At 39.2% G+C, this 24,121-nt stretch overlaps 1 protein-coding gene across 1 annotated transcript in view; it reads right to left on the reverse strand.

The window, feature by feature from the left end:
• Positions 1-17,907, reverse strand: part of LOC118783153 (zinc finger CCHC domain-containing protein 24) — a 50,193-nt gene extending 32,286 nt beyond the window's left edge. The window contains exons 1-2 of the mRNA XM_036536870.1: positions 17,423-17,907; positions 11,374-11,574 (exon numbers count right to left, since the gene is read on the reverse strand). Of these exons, the coding sequence (XP_036392763.1) occupies positions 11,374-11,574; positions 17,423-17,659 (438 nt within the window). The 5' untranslated portion in view covers positions 17,660-17,907. The remainder of the gene's footprint in view (positions 1-11,373; positions 11,575-17,422) is intronic.
• Positions 17,908-24,121: the final 6,214 nt, after the last annotated feature.

Consider the following 24,121-nt stretch of genomic DNA (forward strand, 5'->3'; position numbering starts at 1 on the left):
CGCTCGCCCTGGAAAGAAGCTTGCCTCTGTTAAGCCGGACCATCTCACTGTCAGTCAGGTCACAGGGTCGGCCTGTAAAAATATTCCCACAGAAACCGCCTTCCTCCCCAATACAGTTCCTCTCACTAATTCTGATCATAATGCTGACGGGCTTGTAGTTTCAAGCTTAAATTAAATGGGGGCATTACTAAATACTGGCTTTCATGCTTGAGACCAAAACAATTGTTTAGTCTTATATTATTTGTCTGTAACATCTGTGACATTCTCTGTGAATTCGATGACAGCCACTGCCACATGGATAGCCACTGCCTTTATTATAAACACTCAAAATGCGGTCAGAATGAAAAGCTGTAATGAATATTTAAGGCCATATTTAATTTAACACAGAGCCATTTGGCCTTGATATTAAGAGAAGATTTTACGTGTGTGTGTGTTTCTTTTGTTTAGATTCCTCTTTCATTTTAAAAATAGCAGAAGTAAAAATGTTGCTTAAGAAGTAAAAATGTCACACTGATTTGTATTTTTTCTCAGAGATGGAGCCAGTTTATTTAAGTTACTATGAACAGCACAAAAAATGTCTAATAGCTCTCCGTCTGTTAGACAGATAGCAATACGTGATGCATAATGTAATGACATAACAAATCATTATCTAGCACTCTTAAGATGAAACGTATTTCAATGCACTGTATGTAGTCCTGAAGTGGATTTAAGAAAAAAACTAAGTCTAAGCATTCTGCCTCAACTCTGACAAAAATACGTTGAATGGCATAGTATGAAATGACACATATAAATATGGGATACAAATATATAAATCATTGAGAAAACTCTCTTTAAAGGCAAAAAACCAGCTTCCTGGTTTTTATGATGGTTCAAGGACAGCCTTAAAACAGAGCACAGTATGTTAAGCAAATTAGATCCTACAACCACCAGCTCTAAACAAAAGCACAAAACAGCTGTGCTATGACACTGCAAATAAAATTAATTTCTGTTTCTTTTCCCACAGTTGCAAAGCACTTTGGGCAAAAGGAATTACAATCAAATAACAAGCAATCCTTTGGTCAAAACTGCACCAGACCATGTGTTTAAGACATATTCCCACATGTTCCTTAGCTTGGCTTCAGAGGTGAAGCACTGGGTATCCGACGTGAACTATCTGGACTCCCTAAACAGTACCCCCTCGCTCTTTCTCTCAGAACTGTAACCCGGTTGGCATTCTGGCCAACGCAAACAGAAATACATCCTCCAGATAACACAGTTATCAGAAACAAAAACAGTACAACCTCAGTCTTTAACATAATCCGTTACTGCTCCCGGAGACTTTCAAATTCATGTAGTACTAAAGAGAGGGATTGAATGGCCATTCGAAAACAGAACATAATGCAATTACATATTCTCCATCTTGCGGATTACCCCATAAAATAATACATACAGAGACCACACAAGTGGCTCAAAGAAAAATGAAAGACAGCAAAAACTGTTGAGTTTATACTCAACTATCCTTCCAAAATCAAAAAAGGTTTTAGACAAATAACGAATGATAATGTGTAAAAGATACCACATGCCTCCCTATCATATGCTGACTATAGAGTGAAAGCCTTGCACTAATGTCCCGACATTGTTAATAGTCAGCAGCAGGTTGGAGTAGTGCTCCGTGAAATGCATTCTGGGTAAGACAATCACTGGACACCTAAATGCACCTTACCTCAGAAAAACTTCAGTTGTACAAATTCGTATAAAAATGTAGCCATTTTAAGGCCAAAATGAAATCCTACGGCACTGTTGCCCCTAACTTTGATTAACTTATTCAAGCAAATTTGTTATTTTTTTCCTACGTCGACTTCTTTGTTTATTTAACAGCCAGTGGGCTCATTCTGTAAGTAACTACAAAACTACTGTGTTTTATGACAGACCACAGTGCAGCTGAATTGAACCCAAAGTATGCATAGATAGAAATATCTTTAGTAAGTATAACATTTTTTATTGTTTTTCAATTTATAAGATGCTCTTATCCAGTGCAATTTGCAAGACCATCATTTCAAGCTGGTGAAACTGAAGCTACATGAGCAAGAAAACAGGTACACAACAGCAAGAAACACATGGGTGACTATGTGTCAAGCTGAAACAGATATATCAAGACATCAAATACAAGCACATGACTGTAATAGTTTTTAAGCAAATAAGACAACTATATAAATATAGCCTAATTACAATATACAAACACCTTCCTGATTTTGCCCCAAACCAAAAGCAGTGTTTTTAGTAATGAGTGCTACATCCTGGGGACATTGTTACTCCAGGAGACAGAGGTTTCACTGATTTCTATATTCCAGTATTGCACTTGCAATGTAGAGGTCTCTGAGGAGAGATTCACTGAGCAAAGCCAATGTCAAAGACACCAGCCAGCACATTTCACTCACACAACCATATCTTTGTCTGTTTGATCTGCAGTCTCCTGTTTTCAATCCAAACAACTTGTCATGCACTTAGCATTCCAACATTACTGAAGCCCGTTTGCAAATCAAGCAACTGCTGTCTTCTTTTTTTTTCCCCCCAAAGGGGTACAGTGTTCTTCAATTGGGGGTGCTGCTCTTTTCATTGTTTTCATTTTGTGTGTGGATGTTTAACAAAAACAATAAATCTTAATGTTTAACATTTCCAACATTGCACTGAGGAAAATCTTTTGAATTCCACAGTACATAATGACACAATAGAGACAGTGTGTGATGTTAGACTGCAATATATTGTCCTGTTTGGCTCCCTCCAAGTAATATCATATCATCATCCCATCATCTTTGCAAGTATTTGAAAGTTTTAATATTAGAACAAACTTCCTCTTTTGTGAATGTTCCAATGAACACAGCTCAAACTCAGTGACACTCAGTACGGTGAATTCCTCCCTAGGTAACCTCAGCAGCTCTTAAATGTCATCACTTCTTCTTTGTCTCAAATTCCCAGTGATTTCCCAAAATTGAACCCAAATCAATCTGTAACTTTTCCAGTGATCTAGTTCAGATTTTTATCCATGCATCGCAGTAAAACAGCATAATAACAAGCTTTTATGTACGTAACCCTCCAGCTCATAGTTAACGCCAACTTGTACTCCTTCAGATGCGCAGGGCCCTGAGAGAATGACAATAACTGGGCAAGTGTTCTAAAAATGTGCCAAGAATGTCCTTTAGTTTGTGGAGGTACAGCACAAAACACAGCGATCTCTGCCTCTAATCTCACAAATTCTGCAATCTCTGGAGCTGGATTTTGGATACAGAAAAACATCTCTGTCACTGTGATGTGTCTCAGTGACTAAACGCATAAGTGATCGTTGGAGCAGTCCCTATGCGGCATTCATATCTTAAAAGTCCCCCCTGAAAAAAGCGGACAGAAAACATAAGACAACGATGTTTCATGACTGGGAGCCAATGGAGCAGGAGGCAGCGCCCCGCCGAGGGAACAATACAAGCTGACTTCCTGACCTTTTCATCCAGGGCCCCTTGAAGACAAACAATAAGACCCTTATTTAGCTGCGGCCATTCCCACCACAGAGTCCTGCCTCTGTCATTTACTGTCAGCACACCGTCAGTTGTGTAAGAATCTTACAGTTCCCGAGTTCAGCTGCTTAATTGACGAAGGGTCAAAACTGCTTTGTTGAACTTCTGGGGCATTAGTCACAATTCCCAGTCTAGCGTGCCTCATCTCATAAAAATAAATAAGTGAATAAATAAAAACAGAAACGTAGAGGTGGCATAAAAATATTAACTGTTATGTTGATCATTTCGTACATCATTATTTTCACACAGGACTGAGAGTGAGTTTATTGGACTCCACTTATAGCATGCTTTTTCCAACACACTGGAAAATAAAACTACTGCTACCACTGCTATGCTATACTACAAAAATGCTCCACGGCATGGTATTATCAACAGGGATGCCTCAACAACTTCTGGAAAACACAATAGAACAGCTAAATGTAATTAGAGTGTTTTTATTGCAGTACCACAACAAGTTCCATAAATTATTCATTTTGTTCAGGCATAACTATCTAGTCCAATCTGATTGGACCATAGGACCATAAAAGCACCAATGTACAAGGCATACTGACTGTACCTCACATGCCCAGCTAAAATGTGTATTCTGTACTCATAGCTGAATATTATATGGCAGTGGGTCAAAATGAATAAAAACTAATCCAATTGATAACAATAACAATCATACAGCACAGACGAAAGTGAGGAATCAAACACTACGCATAAAATACTCATGGATGTAATCATAAAAGGATAAGCAAATGAAATCTGAAAGCCCTTCTTGTTTGTTGATTATGTACTGCTATCTGATGACGTGGGGGCCAGCTGTGGTCATTTATTTTTTTTTAATTAACTTCTGCTCAGATGACCCCACCCTTGACCTGCTCATTGTGGTATAAAGATATAACCATCTCTCTGGAACTCCCTGTGAAAATAAAAGTTAATGGAAAAATAATTGCTCTCAGTTAGTAAATACCAGTCTGCACTGCAGGGCTGCCGAGCAATAACGCTGCCCAAGGGAAGGCCGTTTCTGTTGCTCCTTACAAAGCCCAGGCGAAATACCCCCAACAACATGTGTGTCACCCAGAACAAAAAGCGGCTTGTTCTTCCGATGCGGCAACAACCGGAGTACATATTAAAGCCCTTTCCCGGACTGTATGAGCCTTTGTTGTCCAAAAATTCTGTTCTATTCATTGCAGCAAGTTTGACATTCAGAAACACATTTCGCATTCTGATAAAATCTGACATCACCCGACAACAGTGTATCAAAGAGCGAAGTATAACTGGACTCTGCACATTTCAGAAGGAGGGGATTTGAGAAGCCAGTCTTAGAGCTGACTTATGCCCTTTTTTTAACATTGCGAGAAAGTCTCAACATCCCAAAATGCATTTATCCCAGCACTGCATTGAGTCATCCTTTGCTAACTGCAAAGGATGACTCAATGCAGTGTTTGATTTACCTGCTATCCTACCAGTAGTATGTCAATAAAAGTCTTACAAAAATAAGTTGAGGGCCTTGTTTCAAACTACGGTGTGATGTGTCCTTAAAGTTCAGTACTGCATTTAAGAAAGTTTTGCCCTTTTTTATTCTTCCTTTTTTTATTATTAATTTCAGCAACTGCTGAACTAACAGTCTTGTGTAAATATAAAAAATGGCAAATTAGCTTTATCAGATTCTTTATTCAAATGCAGTTAGACTGAATAGAGGCCAAGGATTTGTTCTTTTCTGCAGCAGAAGGAAAGGGCAACGACTGTTGTATCAGCAACCCAAAGGAAAACTGATATTCCCGAACAAAACACAAAACAGCTGGCAGGAAACCCTCTTTCTATTCTTTTAACTTTGATTTCCTTTTTAAGGAAGTGTCGTCAATGTGCTTGCCCTGGTTCTATCTCTCAGAGCTGAAAAAAGGCTGCTCGCAGGCTGGTTTGAAAAAGGCTTACATAATAAAGCTACATCAGCACAAAGATCACGTAAAAAATACTTTGATCTCTTTCTCCGGCCTCACTACAATGCACGTTTCCATACATAAAGGATTAACCATAGCAACCTTCATCACAAACAATGTAATGTTACTGAGCCAAGGTCAACTTTGTACTATAAGGGAAAGTAGAGTAGCTTCCAACAAATTCACTTTAAGGTATGTTAAACAAAACATATTATAACAAAGCCATTCTGGGAATCAATGAATATGAAAACATAAATATAAATATAATAGAAGCTCTTATTGCAAGATTGTCTCCAAGTGTTATATGCCTCTGTGGATTGTGCCCTATGTTTCAAATGTGTTGGAGTTGCAGCTATTCCCAGCTTCCAGAAGTGCCAAGCATGGCCCACCAGAGATGTCAGCTGAAGGGCTTGTCAACATCACTGTGTCCCTGCTCATACCAGAACAAGGTCGTTGGATCACAAGAGCAGCCCCTCATATAGGTCCAGATCTGCACATGTCAAATATTATTAACAGCTTCTCACATCCTGACATTTTTAAGGTCATTCTATAGACTCCACTGGTTTGAATGACTTCAAAAGATGTTCAATCAACCTGTAAATGTAACGTTTCGAATTTTGTGTCAGCAATCCGGAAGACATAATCTTCGACTGTCCCAGAGGCATCCATCTGCAATAACTCACAAGTATACATTAGAAAATACTCAACAGACACAAATATGCAAAAACAACCAATGTTGTGCTATATGATATCCACAGCAGACCTCTGTGTATAAATAGTCTAACATCTGTACTTATTTAAGTGACAACAGCACACCATGAACGGAGTGTGCCTACACTGAAAATACTGAAGGGAGATTGAAACATGCTGCATGACTAAACATCCAAAGACAGCATTTCAACTTTCCAGGTAGAATATGCCACACAGTGTTATCACGCTTAGTAATCACACCAGTATTTCTTCTTCCTGTCTATTTAAACGTTTCACAAAACAACCTCTTGCTTTATAAATTGCAGCACACTTCTACTTTTTTACTCTAGAACAGTAGTTAATTACTGTTTTTCCCAACAAGCACACCACAGATATATGACAGATATATGGCATACTTTAAATTTTTCTGTGGTCCATCTATGTTACCTGGGAGATATTTACATGCTTAAACCACTGTTAAATCCCACTAAAACATAAAGAGAACATTAAGGGAAAGCATGATCAAGTCTTAACAGAGTTAGATGAAGCGTGCTTCTTCCTATCTTGGCCGGGGCCAAACTGCTGTCTGTCGTAGTCAAAGTAACTTATGGATACCATTTAGTGTGGCCTCTTTTGGGTCTGCAAAAATAAAATGAACCCGCGTGTCCACTGACATCTACCCACCTTAAATCATTTATCTTCATGGACTACACATGAAAATTAAACAGTCTGGCTGCCTATAACGTAATGTTATGTGTGGCTTTTCAAGGAAGAATAAGTTCACATTGGCACATTTACAAATTTGTAGATCAAAAACCTGTTTTGGTTGGTGATGTCTAAGATGAGATCATTCTTGTCCTGTCAGAAGTAAAGGGTACCAGACAATTTAAACCTTCTGCAGAGACCTTCCTAATGTCACTTCACAGTATCACAACATGAAGAAAAACTGTGCCTGATATTAAATGTCTATTTAGTAAGAAACTTCAGTCGAAAAATGTACTTAACTACATAACATTTCAGTTCAAGAATTCAGTCACAAGAAATAAACATCACTCCAGTGCTATATATAAACATTTCAGAACCACTTTAGAACTTGAATAAAAGATGGATTATGTCCTTTGAATAAAAAGGGCTCTGTACAAAAATGCCTCTGAGATTCATGAGTGCACTCATGTTGACAACCACACTTTCTTTCCTGTCTTACAGTACGGAATATCATGTACTGTACATAATCTCCCACATTGCAGAGTACACAGTATTCAACACTTACAGGTGGATGGTCGATCTTCACAATGCTTTTCATAACATTTCACTGAAACGTGAGCCATAGCCTATACAGCAAACTCATTAATCTTTACTCTCAGCACTTGATCATGGGTGGAGGGCAATCATTTTGAACAAACTGAGGGAACGAGTCTTCTTTGCAGTCTTCTTTGGGAAATCGTAACAGTGATTTAAATGAAATCATAATTCTTTGATTATGACCGTTTGGTTGTCATTACAGCCTATAACAAGCAGTGTGTGTTTTCCATTAAAGAAACCCTGAACGTAACCGACTGCACACTGAAACCAAAAACCACTTGAGCACACTGCTGACTCTGACTGCAGATTAGAAATACTCCTGGAGCACTGCACTAACAAGGCCACTGGACTTCCATTTCAAAGGATATGACTCAGAGCAGAGCTTACTTGTAGAGATACTCATGGATCTGTGACCAACATTCCAGTAAAGCATAATTTTCCAGGGACAAAAGTATGCAGCAGTGCTTTGCAGCTAAGTAACGTGAATGTGTTTTTTTTTTTCTTCTTTAGGAGATCCATATGCTAAAGCCTGCTTTAAAGCTGTGAAAGTCTTTTCTGTGAAAGCTTATGAACTGTGCCATTGCATGCTGCCTGGCCAGGTGCCAAAAAATGGCATTAGGGATTCCTTAACTGACAAGTCTAAATACCTTTTGCACTACCATGTATGCCTTCTGCACACCAGCACTGATGACCAACTCCTGACACGAGAACTTTAGTGTCGTTAACCAGCATCCCACCCGACTCTGAGACACAGCGATACCCCTTTCCATCTTTTTCTTAAAAGCAAGCAAAGGCTGAAAAGAAGGCCTTTCAGCATTGAAGAGGCTGGGGGCACCTCTCGCCGCGCTACACCTCCTGCACTGAAAGAGCGACCCCACGCACCCTCTTCCTGAGCCACGACATCCCCCGATTCCTACCCATCTGCAGTCCGGCCGGCCAATCGGCTGGAGGAGCCATGACCCGAGGCTCCGCCCCCTCGAAGCGTCCAGGGAATCAAGACAATTTCACTTCGTCTTCAGATAGAGCAGAAAAAATATGCACCCCGAGTGGGCCTGCGAATGCGATCCCCAGCGCTGGACACAGATCACAGCCCTGGACCGGAGCCCTGTGTTTACACTGGCACTGTTCTTAGGTCCCCAAGACAGGACTTTAGTAATTCTTAGTGGGACCAGCTTATCCTGGAATTTATTTCCTTTAGCAGACCAGCAGAAAGTTAAAACATTCTGGGAAAATTAAACTGCCCTTTATTGAATTTTGAAATGAGATCATCCGGCCTAAAAAAAAAAAAAAAAAATTAAAACTTGATGTGCTGACATATTTGTTTATCTGATGTCTGAGCAATGACTACTTCAACAGACAAAAGAGAAAAAATGTACGTGGGGCTTCACAAATTATTAGTGAATTACTAAAGGAGATAAAATAACTGGATCATGTTAAAAGAAGAAGGTCAGAAGACAGTTGAGAGTCTTGTATGTTCGCTATGCTTCCATTAGCAGTTGAAATAACAGCTGGAACCTGAAACAGGACTAACTTAACATGAGATTTATGTTGCTCTCAAGCATTCTAGCTGTTGTGTGGAGTGATTGGTTTCATGCAGTCACTGGTATCTAGGGTATTGTCAATATGAAATACTAGTTTTCGGTTGTGGCTTGATCTACAGGGTTATACTGTTGCCGCATGGTCTGAGACTGCGTTAAGCAATGGTTCAAACAGAGGGCTTCAATTAACCCCTTAGAGCTTGAGAAGGACTTCAAAGAACACACAAAGCAGAGAGCCGAGAGGCTGCTGGTTGTGGTATGAATGCTGCAAGCGTAACCCTGGAGTGTGACAGAAGGCGTGGATGTCCCGCTTCAGACATGCCTGCTCCATGACTGGATGACTCTGACAATCCACTGCCTTGCTTGGTCTATCTTCTCTTCAGCATCCAACCACAATGCAGCAGCTGCCCTTCCTCCTCCCTGGGACCTGCACGCAGTCAGGCACACCACAGGCCACACGTCAGTGCGGCCACCACTGAAGGGGGGCATCAGAGGCAAAGGACAAAAATACAAAGCGTTTTGCACTTCGTAAACCAGTTTTCGTGTGCTACAACATCCCAACTTGGCAAGCGCTGATGCTGTGATCACAACAGGGATAAATCTCCGCATTTGCGTCTCACGTACAAATACCTCTTGAAAAATAGTCCCTGGAGCCAATCATAAAATAATTGCAGGACTTTTCAAACATATTTCACTTATAGGTCTGGTCACTTCCTATTCGCTGCAACAGGAGAAGCACACTAATGCCAAGCACCTCATTAAAACGATCCCTACACACAGAATAACCCAGGCTGCAGACAGCATAGAGAAGATATTTTATCCTTTAGCTTGCAGGTCTTGTCCAGCTATAGAGGGAACCTCAACATCTTTCATAAGAAGAGGCTTACAGTTTTAATCCCACATCTGGCTTTCATTACCATGCCCTGGTACACTCAATTGAAATGGGATGTAGGGTGGAATCTCTCCCTGCCTTTCGGTGAAAAGCAAAATGTGTAACTACAGCACAGGTCTATAAATCAGAAATATCACACACACACACACACACAAAAACAACATACCACATGTCCTATTTTACGTAACCCTTTCTCTTCTTCTTAACCAAGACAAATAAGTTAAGGAAGCGTAACGATCTGACAAACAACAGAGAAAAGCTTATGCTTAATTCCACTCAGTGGCTCCATGCAACACATGTAATGTAATTATAATTGAAACTTCAAGTTTCATTTACATATTTTGGCTCGTGTTATGCTGGGGATAAGGGGGGGGGAGTGGGAAGAGGGGTAAATTGGGATTGGTTACAGTTTCCTTCCCAACAATTTACAGTTGAGAGCTTACTTGCAGTCTTGCAATCCAATATGTCTTCAGCACGTAACTAAAACAATTTGTTCCGTGCATATGGCTCAAAGCATGCATGATGAAAGTATACATACTCCTATTTCACTCCTTGGAAAGCAACTAAGATCGTTTGGGGAAAAAAAAAATTATATATATTATATATATATATATATATATATATATATGTTTTTTTTTCCCCAAACGATCTTAGTTGCTTTATATATATGTGACGTCAAACTGCGTCTATTGGATGCATTATTTAAGTGTCTCTGCCTTTAGAATCTTTGCATCAAAGCAATAAAGCACTGAACTCTTTTGTAGCTTTCACTAATCAAACACAGAGAGTGATGTTGATTTCTTTAGCGTGATGTTGCACCCTAATGCATTCTCTGACTTCAAAAGCATGTCTGCTGTGGACAGCTGCCACTGCTTTTCAAGATACTACTTACAAGACTAAAAGGAAACTTGAAGTGCCGCTTGAAATTGTTAAGTGTGATGATTTAAAACTGCAAATCACTGTACAACATGTGCACCGCACATAACTCTTTTACGCAGCAGACTAGAAAAGATCTGCTCAAGTCCCTTGAGACACAAACGTGCTGCCCTACATCTCAGTGGCTGAAGGCCCTTCTTTATTGTTGCTGACATTACTAGGATTTCAGATCTATCTCCTGCCTTTATCACACATTTCACTCTTCATGTCAGACTTGGAAAAGCCAATGTAGTCTTCCTGATAAGGTGTCCTTTATTACTATCAACAATGTGACAAGGGGGCTTACCTGCTTTATCACAAACCAGACATGCATGGGAGAGAATAGCTGATAAATATCATCCAAGCGACTTATTTTGGACACATGGAAGCAGATTATATAACGTTCTCATTGGTTCCTCAAGGCTGGGTTGCCTTTGCAATTAACTTGATACACATGACAAAATACAGAGGACATTTGTTTGGAAAGTAGGCCAGAGGCGCTGTGCCTCTGTCCGCGAGTTTCCCAGAAGACAGCGGCGCGCTCTGTTCAGGGGTGGTGTTCGCCTCACCTGGGGGCAGTCTTTGATGTAGTGTCCCTTGTTGAAGCAGAGGTGGCACAGGTAGTTGGGAGGGGGCCTCTTGCTGGGTTTGCGTGGCTCAGAGGAGAGGGACAGGTCAGAGAAGTGGTCCGTCAGGGAGCTCAGGCCGTCCACTATGTTGTTGAGGGAGCCGTAGGGGGAGGCACTTTTATACAGGCTGTTGTTCAAGGCCTGCGAGCGTAGAACATCGGAAAACAGGGATCAGTTCATGAAAGCGCTTCATTCTCTTCTGGAGCACGGCAAATCAAAGTGAGAAATATGCAAGACTTCTGTGAGACTTTAGGGCACAGGATTAAAAAAAAACATTCAACTGCAATGAGGCAGGAATTTTGAATGGCACTGGAATGATGGCACCAGTAATCATTAGGTAAAATGATACTGCTGTTCACCTATTTCAGCAACGTAGTTCTTTCCATTCCTGGCTGCTCTCGCAGGCAAGGCTGCCAAACATACAAATTCAAATGTAACTATTTGTACTATTAACTATTAGTATTACTACTGACACTAACTAGAATGGCTAAAAATAGATTTCTCATTTTTGCACCAGCAAAACCATTGACAACCATTCTATCTCTGTTCCTCCATTCCAATGCACAACATTACTAGCTCCATGCTGGGTAGTGAACTCTGAATATAGCCTTTTGCAGTGTATACATTGGCTTCAGTTAGCAGAGAACACAAAAGTCTGGCTTACACAAAGCTATAGGGTTCATGAGGTCCCTCTATTATTTCATAATCACCCCATATCTGATCTGTTATCCTCAATGCAAAATTTTCCCCACAATCAAATTACCCTCAAAAATGGGGGATTTCAGACAAGCTGGCAAAACCTGCTTATCAATTGTCTTACAGATGAAGTGCTTAAAATGTACTAGACAGGTTATTAATTCAGCATTTTAGATGAGTTCGGGAAGCTGAGTTACGCCATGAGAGGAATTGAGGTGGGTTGCCAGATACATGTGAAAAACCCATCTTATACCTCTTCCATAGACATTAACACTAATCAAGCTAAATGCCAAACACTATACTGGCCAAGTCATTCCCTAATTCCATAAAGTGGGTCCTTGGTAGCAAGCTTCTCAAATCAAGTGTGTGTGAGTCCCTGAAAACAGGTGCCACTCACAGCCTGATCACTGCAAGTAGGAAGCATGACAGTGGCATCGTCAGGGTCCCTGCAAACAGACTGGATGATTCTCTTGTGTCTCACTGCACTGTGGCTCAGTACAAGGCATTATTATAATTCTGCAGATGTGTTCAATCTCCTTGTGCCCTATGAGAGAAAAGCCTTCATTTTCCCTTGGAGAAGAACAGTGTCTTTTTCATGTATTTTCCCCATTCTTTTTTTTTTACACTTTCCTATACAATTAGCACCATTGTATTAGCAGAGCAATGGCTGGAGTACAAATGAGCGTTAATGTGAGCAGGACAGCAGGGAGATGTACACTTTAATCTAATAAGCTTACTCACAGAATGTCCATGGCAGTCTTACCTGGGTCCCAAGTTAATTCTGTCACACTGTCATGCCCCCTTGCCATACAACTCCATAACACTTTACATATGCATTGACAGCTCTGGTATCTGTAAGTGACTTCTCTGTCCGGGAAGCAACCCTTGTTACACTTCTTGCTGATGACTAACAATGCATTGGAAAGCAGAAATGACTCCATTGTCTCTCTGCCCCTGCCTACAATAGATGCAAGCCAGCCTGTTCACACGGGTCCCATTCACACGCAGTGAATGATGTTTCATGACAGCCACGCAGGACGGGCCACTGTCACCTCTCCGCTTCCCCCCCTGCATTCCACTTCCTCTTCAATCCGACAATGTACAATGCAGCACATCTCCTGTTTCCTATGGCCTAAGACACCTTACAAGACCACTATCTGCAGAGGAAACAAACTCCACCAGCACACCAGAGAGGAAACACGTTTAATCTACGGAGGAAACGCAGCCTACCAGCACAACAGAGACGATACAAATTCCACCAGCACACCGATAAGAACCGGTACATATCATATCGGGAGGAAATCTAGCTAGGAGTCTAGGTTTATACACAGTACATAGAGGGAAACATAAGACTGGAGTGCAACTAGTGTCTACCTGCGCACAACACTGACGGGGAATGCAACTGACTACATTAAGAGTGGCCTACTGCACAGTCTACTGCAATAACACCCAAAGGAGGGAGACAGCCTATCAACAGGAAAAACATGCCACGTTATCTGGCATCAAAATAGCAATCATTAGCACAACATGCATGACCCTATTAAAAATATGCAGAGATTATATAACTCATCAAGAATGCATAAAGGCTTCACATCAGAGTAGCTGATTTTTGTTTAGGGGCCCATTTAAATGCGCAGTGCAACAGAAATAGAAAAAGTATCACAAACAAGATAAAATTTTAAGAATGGAGAAAAAGCTAGCACTTTTAAAAACGTTTTATCATTTGTAAAGCACACATAAAAAAGAGAGGATCAAACTGCTTCTTTAATTTAGATTGCACTCTGTGGACTTGAACTCCTCTTGACCAAAGCTGTGTTTCTGAAAGCTCTTTTTTCCCTAAAGGGGGGATGTTAATTGAATTGAGTGCCTGACCTCAGTAACTGGACATCACATACTCTGCGGATGGGGGAGCTGGACCTCAGCGAACCCCTCCCCTCAGGTTCTAAAAATCAGCAGGGGGGCTTTTGCAGCACGCTGTTCCCTCACAGCTGCCCACTGACACCAGAACGCAGTTCTAACACAAGGGCACTATATCAAGAGACAAGGAGGGCTTATTCATTCAGTAAATTACTCCTGCGTGTCCTAATGGGAGAGCACTCCTGCTGTTTGGAGCTCAGGCTCTGCACAGCCCCTGCTATTTGCTGACCGATTTCTCAAGGCCTGGAATCGAGCATTGGGGCAGTAGACAGGGGAATAATTCTGTCAAGTGTTTAACACCTCTGATGGCCTCAGGCATATGGTGGCCAATGAGGCCATTGTAACAGCTGCAGCCCCAGTCCCACTTTTCCTAATCCTTAGCCCTGTGTTGAAGTACACATTTGGTATTGTAACAGAGAGCAAATCTTATTATTTATTTTTATAGTTTTTAATCTTTCTCTCTGTTGAACTGACCCTGACAGGAAAATAATGAGGGTATAAAAAATGGCAGTCGGGAATTTATTTCATGATTATTACTGAATCAAAAAAAAAAAGAAAAACCTTCTAAGATGGTGACAAAATGGAGGTGTATTTTATGGGAAAAATATCAAACGGCAGAAAAACATGTCTTACACTTCAAGAATGAGTGAGTACTAATGGCAATCAAGATATTAAGAATTCACCCCCGATAATTTTGAGTAGAACACACGCTCATGATAACGCCTTTCTTTTTTGGAACATTCCACAGTAATGAACCTGGTACTGACTACAGCAATACACCTTTGGCTACAGCAGCCCTAAACTATAAAAAGACTGGAAGATTTTGATTCAGTTCAGATTAGTCATCAGCCTAGCATGGGTACATTGCACAACATCTGCATAAAACTCCTATTTTCAGCATTTTATATTTCCTGAGATTCAACAGCTTGAAGGATAAAGACATGAAATGCAAATACTGTAGAAGTCAATAACCATCAAAGTAACAACTATACCAATATCATAACGATTACCTTCTGTGTTTCATGAAGACTTTCGTGCCCTCAATGACGTCATGGGCTTATCGACAAACATTTCATAGAAGCTCTTTCTTCTATTATTCTAACAACAATGTAGGACTTAATTACAGCCCACCAACTCAACAGTCATGGGCAGTGTCTTACATAATCCTTAACGTAGATTCCCTGAGTAGAGCAGAGTGTGTTTTGGTAAGATTTAGATCTAGTTCTGTAGAATTTATCTGACTGTAGATGCATATTAATCTTGCAATTAGGGTTCTGGAACCATTCAAAATTGGCAATGCAGTTTGTGAAAGAAATGAGTTATGCAATGTCCTCTGTAAAACTACTCCAAGAATGCCTCTGGGTTCTTTCTGAATATGAAACATATCAAACTTATGACAGGTGTCCCATTACACTATGTTTTTTTAAAGTATGTACATGGCTTGCCTCAAGTTTTTAAATCTCCTGCTGTCCATGTACAAGAGACCTTTCAAACTATCATCAAATACAGTACCACACTTGAATGTTATGTAATTCAGCACAAGCCGCTCTCTCTGGACCCAGCCCTTAACATTCAAGTTTTTCATTTAAACTTAAAGACAAACCACAATGCAGCATATTATCAAAGGTCCTATATAATTTAAGCCGTAATGGTCATCCAAGATATTCCTCATTTTTAGCTCATATTTCCATATACATCATACTGCGTGATTGACTACTATGGTTTGCTAAAAGGATTTTACGGCAGAGATCTAAACTAAAATAAAATACAAAAATACAATATTTCACAGAAAATGCATTCATTCTTGAAATAAAATACCTCAATAAACAAAGCAGTAACGCTGTGTCTGTGTAATTGAAAGTAAATGTGCTTTTTATATTTGTTTTCAAATTTTAGTTAGTACTGACATGCTTCTCCTTAAGTACTGAAAACATAACAAGAGAGTATGCCACACTTGACCTGTGACGCTTCATCAGAATGAAGCAATATCAGGAATGGTTAAAAGTTTACATGTCATCAATACCCAATAATGTCAATGCCTTACTATTATGGTGCAAAACACCACCCGAGTTAAAGATATATTATGAAAGAGAGCACTGTGTGAGACAAAGTGAGCACACAAATATTAAATGTACTGGTGTTGTTTTAGCATACCAAGTGTGTTAGTACATGACCATAAAGTTAAGACTTTAAGCTGAATATAATACCTGAATTTTGCCATTACGTTGGTGTGTGTTTAGGTGTGTGTTTACAATCGCAACACTTATGCCTGTACTTAACTCAGTTTGAAATGGGCAATTCCTGTTTCATTGCGTTAACCATGTACTACATGTCCTAACAAAACGGAGCAACTAAAACACTTATATTTTGTGGTGGTAAAGCCTCCTAAAGTGCAAATTCTACATTCAATAAATGCCTGAAAAGATGTGCACCACTATCAAACGCAGCTTCTCGTGCACTTTCACAAGCCACTGCACTGACACCTAAGCAAATCTGACCGTGCAGTGCACATCTTATCGATATGCAGACCACAGCCCCAGACACACGGACGTGCAGTGCATTCCAGTTAGCCACCCTATAAAGAGTCCCTTAACTGAAAGCATTCGCCCTTGATCAATGCATTCAAATTATTCCCTGCAGCAAGTCACTGACAATTCAAAGGAACCAAGAGATACAACTTTTCTTTGTACTGTGGCTTGCCATTTCGGCCTACATGTGGTCGTTTGCCAAGAACTGCGCGCATCTACTGTAATGCCAGTCTATTCCAGATTTCGCCCCACTCAAAACGCTTGAGTGATCAACGGTTTCATTAATACTCTGGGATATATTCCAGAATTACTGTCGAATTTGGTGTGCGCTCTACAAACGGTGTTGCGTTATTAGGACGTAATATCTTCAGCCGTTCAACATGAAATACGTTTGTTGTTAATCTTGTACGCAAACCATAATTTAACACGGTTAAAAGTTAAATGACACAAATAAAAACGTCTATTACAATACAACTGACAACGTAAAAATTCATTTTCGATGCTTGAACGGATGGACTTTAATATATTATAGTAACAACTCGAGCTAACTATGACAACTGCTCGAAAGTAAGTTGCGCATGCATAACTTCTTGTGTAGCCTAAGTTTAGCATCATCAGCGAAGGCCTAAATGATATATAAACAAACCCGAACGTTTGACTTAACACTACACTCTTGGCAGGTCTGTAAAATGTACGTATGAAACACGCCAAGCCATGTAGCAGTTAAGAACCGAGGAATTATGTGTCGATCAAGGAAAAGCAGAACAAACCTACACTTCCAGCCGATCAGTTGCAAACTACATCGGTACAGTAAGAAAGTAAAACAGAACATTCCAAAGCTCTCTAACCTCATTCCTTTGGAGCTGAAAGAAGTTGTTGAGATAGTTGGAATTTAGAGAGGAGCTCAGGTCAGCAGCGGGAGGCTTGGTGTAGTTCAGATCCGGATGGGAAGAATTAGACTCTGGCCTGAATGCATCAAACGCACTGGTCTGGTGGGTGTCTTGTAAAGAGAGGTAGACCCAGTTTAAAAGCTGTGCAGGCTGGTACACAGAGCCACTGGTGTCTATGGCAGACATCAAGCTCATCTTTGAATGGATTAACTATTCGGTTCTCCACCTTTACCTTTAGGTAAACCACAACTTCGGTTTCTAGTTTTTAAGTTCACCTCAATCTTTTTTCTCTTTCTCTCTGTCTTGCCGCGCCCCGAAGTGTTTTACGTTCCTTCTCTTCACCCCTCGGATCCTTCTGGGATCCCAGTCCCTAGTTTACGATTACGCAAAAGTCATAGCTTTGGCCTGTCAGGGTAAAAAGTTTGTGCAGGAGTCTGAGGTCCGCTATCTCCCTTTATTTGCACTGGAAGAGCCAAAGGCTCATTACATATTACAGAGAAACTAGTGTGCGTCACGCGGTTAACGGACGAATGGGAGAACTGTTTGCTTAGTTATTTATTCATCTTCGAGATAATTGGACACGGTGTTGAATATTAACCACCATTTCTCCTCTTAAATCAGGAAAGGCATTGGAACAGCCATAGACCGTGATCTTTAGGAGACCGGATTTACATAGGAGTGTAGTTATGGTAGCATAGAATTTATAAGAAGGCAGCTGTCCATTCCTCACAAAGAAAATAACGTTTTGTGCTGTAACCTAAAATATCAGTTAGAGGCTGCTTCACATTCACTCCTCAGAATTTTATTTAATGGTGTTTCCATGACATAGGAAATTCCACTTTAAAAGATCAACGTGAGAGGCTGACCTTTCATTTTCCAAGTATAATGAGACACAACTGACAAGTGGCACTGATGACGTCCGAGATTTCAACGTCAGCTGCAGGTCCAAAATTATATTTTTAGACGCGCTCCCGGAATGTGAGATGCTGTGTCACGTGAATTCCTCTGATTAGCTCTAAAGAGATGGGTGAATAAACAAAGATAAGTGTCAATTCAATGACATAGGTAAGATTCCCAGGCTTTGAATTGTCTCTCACATTCCACTTTCATTCTTTCATTTTTTACAGGCAGAAAAAATAATTACATTGTGCTTAATCTGATTTACACAAACTTTGGAGACATCATATTCCAATTTTATTTGCACAAATATATATATATATATATATATATATATATATATATATATATATGTATATATATATAAGGACAAATACTGTTTGTCCTTAACAACCATATATGTATGTATATATATATATATATATATATATATATATATATATATATATATATATATATATCTGAGATATGAGTGCAGTGGTCATATACCAGCACCTTCCTGAAGTCATTACTGTGCACAAAGAAATTAGATTAGACTGAATAGAGCCCTACATGCTGGTAAAGCCTCAATAGCAATTCAAGATTATGGTGGGCATCCAGTATGGCAGAATGACTGACTCACATTCCCTTCTTTTGTAAAGCAGATGCCCATCATATCTATTCAGGATAGCTGTGCAAATGCAATATCTGTTTTTCAAATAATTGGTCATCGTGAGGGGCAAACTAAAAAGCAATTCGCGATACAACAGAAAAGTGGATTTAAATGAAGCATGAACAGAGGGAAAATCAAAGGGCAGGGTAATAGCAGATGGATATTGTTTTATTAAGTGTGTGTACAGAAGACAACAAGAGGCAAATAGGAACTATGCAGTTCCAGTCTTGATGAACAGTTAATTCCATCTGTGCTAAGATACAAAACAGATAGAATGATACCAAAAGACTGAAAAGAGACTGAAGAGATCTGGGGTTCAGTGAAACAAAGTTGCAGGAGATAAACATGGACAGCCATAACTCCCTCGCACCCCAACACACACACACACACACACACACACAAACACACAGACCCACAAACACCAGCACAGAGTACTGTAGTTTTGTATGTATTTTTAAACAAAATTTGTCTAATCCGCAAGTTACCCCAAGATGGCGCGAGTAAATAATAGAAGTGTAATCAGCGATTCATTTCTTCCACTCACTAAAGGACAAACCCTAAAATCTGCTTCCTGTTCTGGACAGAATTTGTTCACAGTTGCATAATTTCAAACTCAACAATTCCACCCAAAGTCTTCATTTAACATGTTCATTTCAGTGGTTTCAGCTGACCCTCTTCACCACTGCTGGCCTCTCAAAACTATGCAGTTTCCAGGAAATAGCCTCTTTTTTTCCTTCAATCTGTGTGCTACGTTCAGAAAGAGAAAGATTGTGTCCACTAAGTTTATTGAGTCACTTACAAGTTAAACCTCAAAGCTGCAGAATATTGTTGCTCAAACCATCAAATAGATGCCTGTGGGAGTTTAAACCTCCTATGACATGACATGCATATTTCAGAACAAAACAATATGTGCTTGGGTGAGAAATATTTCTCTCATAAACTATAAACAAATGAAATGATAATGTAATGAAATAAAAATTTAAAAGTACATAAACGTGCACATCTTAAAATGAACTAAATATTGCATTAAATAATTTCTAGTGATTCTCAACCCGGTTACGCCAGGGTGCACACAAGGACCACACACAGTTTGTATCACTCACCTGTAAAAATGCTTCATGTGTGGTAGATTACCTAGACATAAACACCAACATAACTAGCAAATAATAAAACATTGTATATTTTTCAACATATACTTGACAGGTTGCTTGTATAGTACATTCTACCACGACCAATACACATATTGCACGCCTCAGAAATATTTTACAATATATTTAGAGCAAGAAATTTTTAATGCAATGCAGTATATTGAATTATAATACTGTGTTATTGTGTAGCAAATGCAAGTGCCATTAATTTTGTGTCATCCTTTCAAACAGATTCATAGTGAAAGCATTGTACTGCATGCAAGACCTGGTTTTGCCAAAATAGTTTTCAGCAGTCTGTCACAAGGGAATGTCGGATGGTTTTGATTTTTTAGTTTGTATATTTAAATCTGTAATCAATTCAAATAAAAATATTTCTGTATGTCTTCATACAAAAATGTTTGCAGACCAAGATTAGTACTATTGTGTATAATTTGTGCTGTAATGTTTTCATCATTCCTTCTCACCCCTACACAGATTAATACATGTGAATGGCTCTCCCATGACAGAACAGAGCCTGCCATCTACTGGCAAAGTACAACATTGCATAAAACGATCATGGAGTGTTGCTCTGCTTAGTAGGTATTTGGACTATGGCCCCACTAAATGCTGTGCTTCCTGGTGAGTTTTCTGTAAATAAAGAATATTTACTGATACGTAAGTGAACACTGAGATACCCTCTCGTGCCTAATGAATCAAGTCTTGCCTACACATGATATATTTTCTTACTCTGTTTGGGAAAAATACGACACGTTACATTGCGTGACTTTGCATAAATAATATATTAACTTCATTTGTACTAGTTATGTTATCTTTGATATATTGAAAGATATGAGCTATAGAAACTATAGAACTGCAGGAAAATTTCAACCTATATATAAAGTATGTTTGTAATGTTTCCCTCATTAAATATCAGAACTTAATTCTAATATCAGTTTGTCAAACTAATCCTAAAAAAGTAATAGAAATAAAAATACATGAATTAACTATAAACTGTAATGTTATTAAATGTAAACCGTAACCGTTATAATCTGAAATTAAAAATACATATATATTATAACTTACATGTACATCATTTTACCACTTGGGGGCATTATTGTTCTTTTTAAATTTTTCAAACAAAGGCCCACATTATACTAACAGGGTATTTTATCCACAAACACATTCAAGTAAAGGTTCCACTTTCCAGCACTTACTCAAGGTCAGAAGTTAATAAGACATAAATATGATTACTAATTTATGATAAAGGTTTTCATTCAGTGATAAACACACAGTGATACAAACTTGTCTGGTGGCTGGCAGTATTAGAAATTGGCAGTAATGGTTAAGGGTGGGCACTCTAAAACAGCACTTACTCCTTTTGTGGTAATGTTTCTCACAATGGCACTAAATTTCACAGATGGCGCTATGGAGTAGGGCTTGTAACCAAAAGGTTTGATGATTCCCCACTCGTGCACTGCTGTACCCTTGGGCAAGGTACTTAACCTAGAATTGCCTCAGTAAAAAACCCAGCTGTAAAAATGGATAACATGTAAAAAAAAAAATATATATATATATATATATATATATATATATATATATATATATAATATATATATATACATATCTGGGTAAGAGTGTATGCTAAATGTAATAATTCAGTATCTGTACAAGCTAATTACCTAGCCCTATTGAATGCACTTCATCTGAGTTACTCTGGATAACGGATAGCGTCCGTCAAATGAATAAATGGAAAATTTATTTAAATACAAAGAACAAAGCACTTTACAGTTAGATTGAATAGAGTCTTGACAGCATGATATATTTATTCATTTCATTTGTTGTGCGTGTGTATGCTGCACCACAACCTAAAATCTGGTTTCTAATAGCTGGCTCAGTTTAACACAAAACCCATAATTGGTGTCATAGTCAAGTTTCTACCAAAGTTTTTTCACATTGTTTTGTGTGATTACATTCTTTCATTTTACTGTGTCATTGTTGTGTCAAAATAGAGATTATTTCCTCTTAGTGTAGGTCAAAGACCACTGACACCAAAATGCTTAGGTACTCATACAAAAAAAATTCTCTTTGTCATTACAATAAATAAATAATACTCAAATAGTAGGTCACTAAATAAAAATAGGTCATATTAAAATGACTGATACTAATGCATGAATGCATGAATCTCAGCTAGCTAGTAAGCGTTAGGATACTAAACATTTTACTGTGTAAAATGTGACAAATTCAAGACACATTTCACTTGCTAACTAAAGACAGTTCAAGCGAGGCAGATAGCTAGACAAGTAAAAGTTCCTCCAGTACAAGTCTGTTGACTTACTGAGTACTGTATATGGGTACCTGAATAAACATTACCTACGTAGCTAGTTAGCAATTAGCAATGCCTCAGTTTGGAAAAATGGTTTTAATTCTCTATATTTAAATTAGGCGGCGCAAAAGTGAGAATTCAGACCTCATTGTGACCGTTTCGGTAGGAAACCCTGAAAAGGGCCTAAACCTCTGCGCTGCATAGACGTGGTGTTTGTCATCCCAAACTTTAGTTTAGTGGATGGAATTCCTAACATTCTGATCACATTCAAATGGCCAATAGACAGAGAAAGACCAGTTCTTGTTTAAACAGCGAAAAAGCTCATATCTGAGTACACGCCTGTGCAAATGCCCTAAAGGAGTGAAAATCCAACATATACCCAACAGTGTTCACAACCGACCAAAACTACAATCGCCACCAACCACCAGTCATCATTCTATACATATTCTCACTTTTGAATTATGTTTCAGGGCTGGCTCATTCAACCGGCCTTACATACAGTACAGGCAGTGACAACTGTGCATTTAACCAAGATACGCATGCACAGACTGTCCCTAAGGGCAGAGAAGAGCACTGTTTGCCCATTATGTGCCTGCTACCTGCAGATGTAGTGGTGGAGTTTTTTCACTGCTTTTAATTGGTCAACACTTGCACATACACGATCCCAGTTTGGAGCACAGTTGTCAGCTGACATGTTGTCAGGGCTAACACAGAGCTGGTAAGTGAGGCTACTCTAAGAATAGGCATTTGCTCACAGGTTAATGGCCCTCTCATCATTGTTAGAAAGATGATACCTTGTTTCCATATGTTACATCATAGAAGTTAGATTGCATTTCTTTGAGAATGATAACCATGCCTTTTGTGTGCACATTTTAGTTCAGATAAAACAAAAGAGGTGTGAAGTGACGACAGCAACAGTGACCCACATGACAATGTGGAAAAAATGTTTCATTGTCCCGACAAACTACTATAGCAGCGTTCCACGATAAAATAAAAATAATAAAATAAATCGATGATGGAAGTAAGCGAGGCCCTGCTTGTGTCTGACTAATGCAAGCAGAGGAGTATGAAGGCAGAAATACAAACAGATGAGCAACAGGCAATTACAGATAATGAGTATTAGGAGGGAAGTCATGATCGCGGGGTGTGTATTAATAAGAGAGTGTGTATATACTGTATATCTCAGGCACACTGAATCTCTGTGCTGCAGCTACTTACACTATTTCATCACAAAAGGATATCTAATATTCTTCATTACAGTATGGAAAATATGAACTAAACAAAATAAACTGTTTGGTATTGTTATTCTGGAAAAAGAAAGTGGGCCATTGTTGAGGTTTGTGTGTACCCACTTTTCCAGGCTGAGTTCCAGTTGGAAAGTTTGCACCCTGCAGCATACACCCTTGCAAAGCACAGACAGAGGTGGTTGAAACCACTGAAATGAACAGAACCGGAGCTGAACAGAAAGTTAGTTTCTGTTGTTAGTAAGTTGCAGAGACCAATTTGGCGATGAGTATACTGTGACTTATCTACATTCTTTAAAAAAAACACTGAAGAAACTCATACACTCCGCTACCAGTTAATAGTTTCCTAGTTAATGTTATATCATTTCTGTATTCATAATATTAATATTTTGTCTATAGAAGAATAGGAGGGTT

This window comes from Megalops cyprinoides, chromosome 1 (assembly GCF_013368585.1).
Source record: "Megalops cyprinoides isolate fMegCyp1 chromosome 1, fMegCyp1.pri, whole genome shotgun sequence".
NCBI classification, from domain to species: domain Eukaryota; kingdom Metazoa; phylum Chordata; class Actinopteri; order Elopiformes; family Megalopidae; genus Megalops; species Megalops cyprinoides.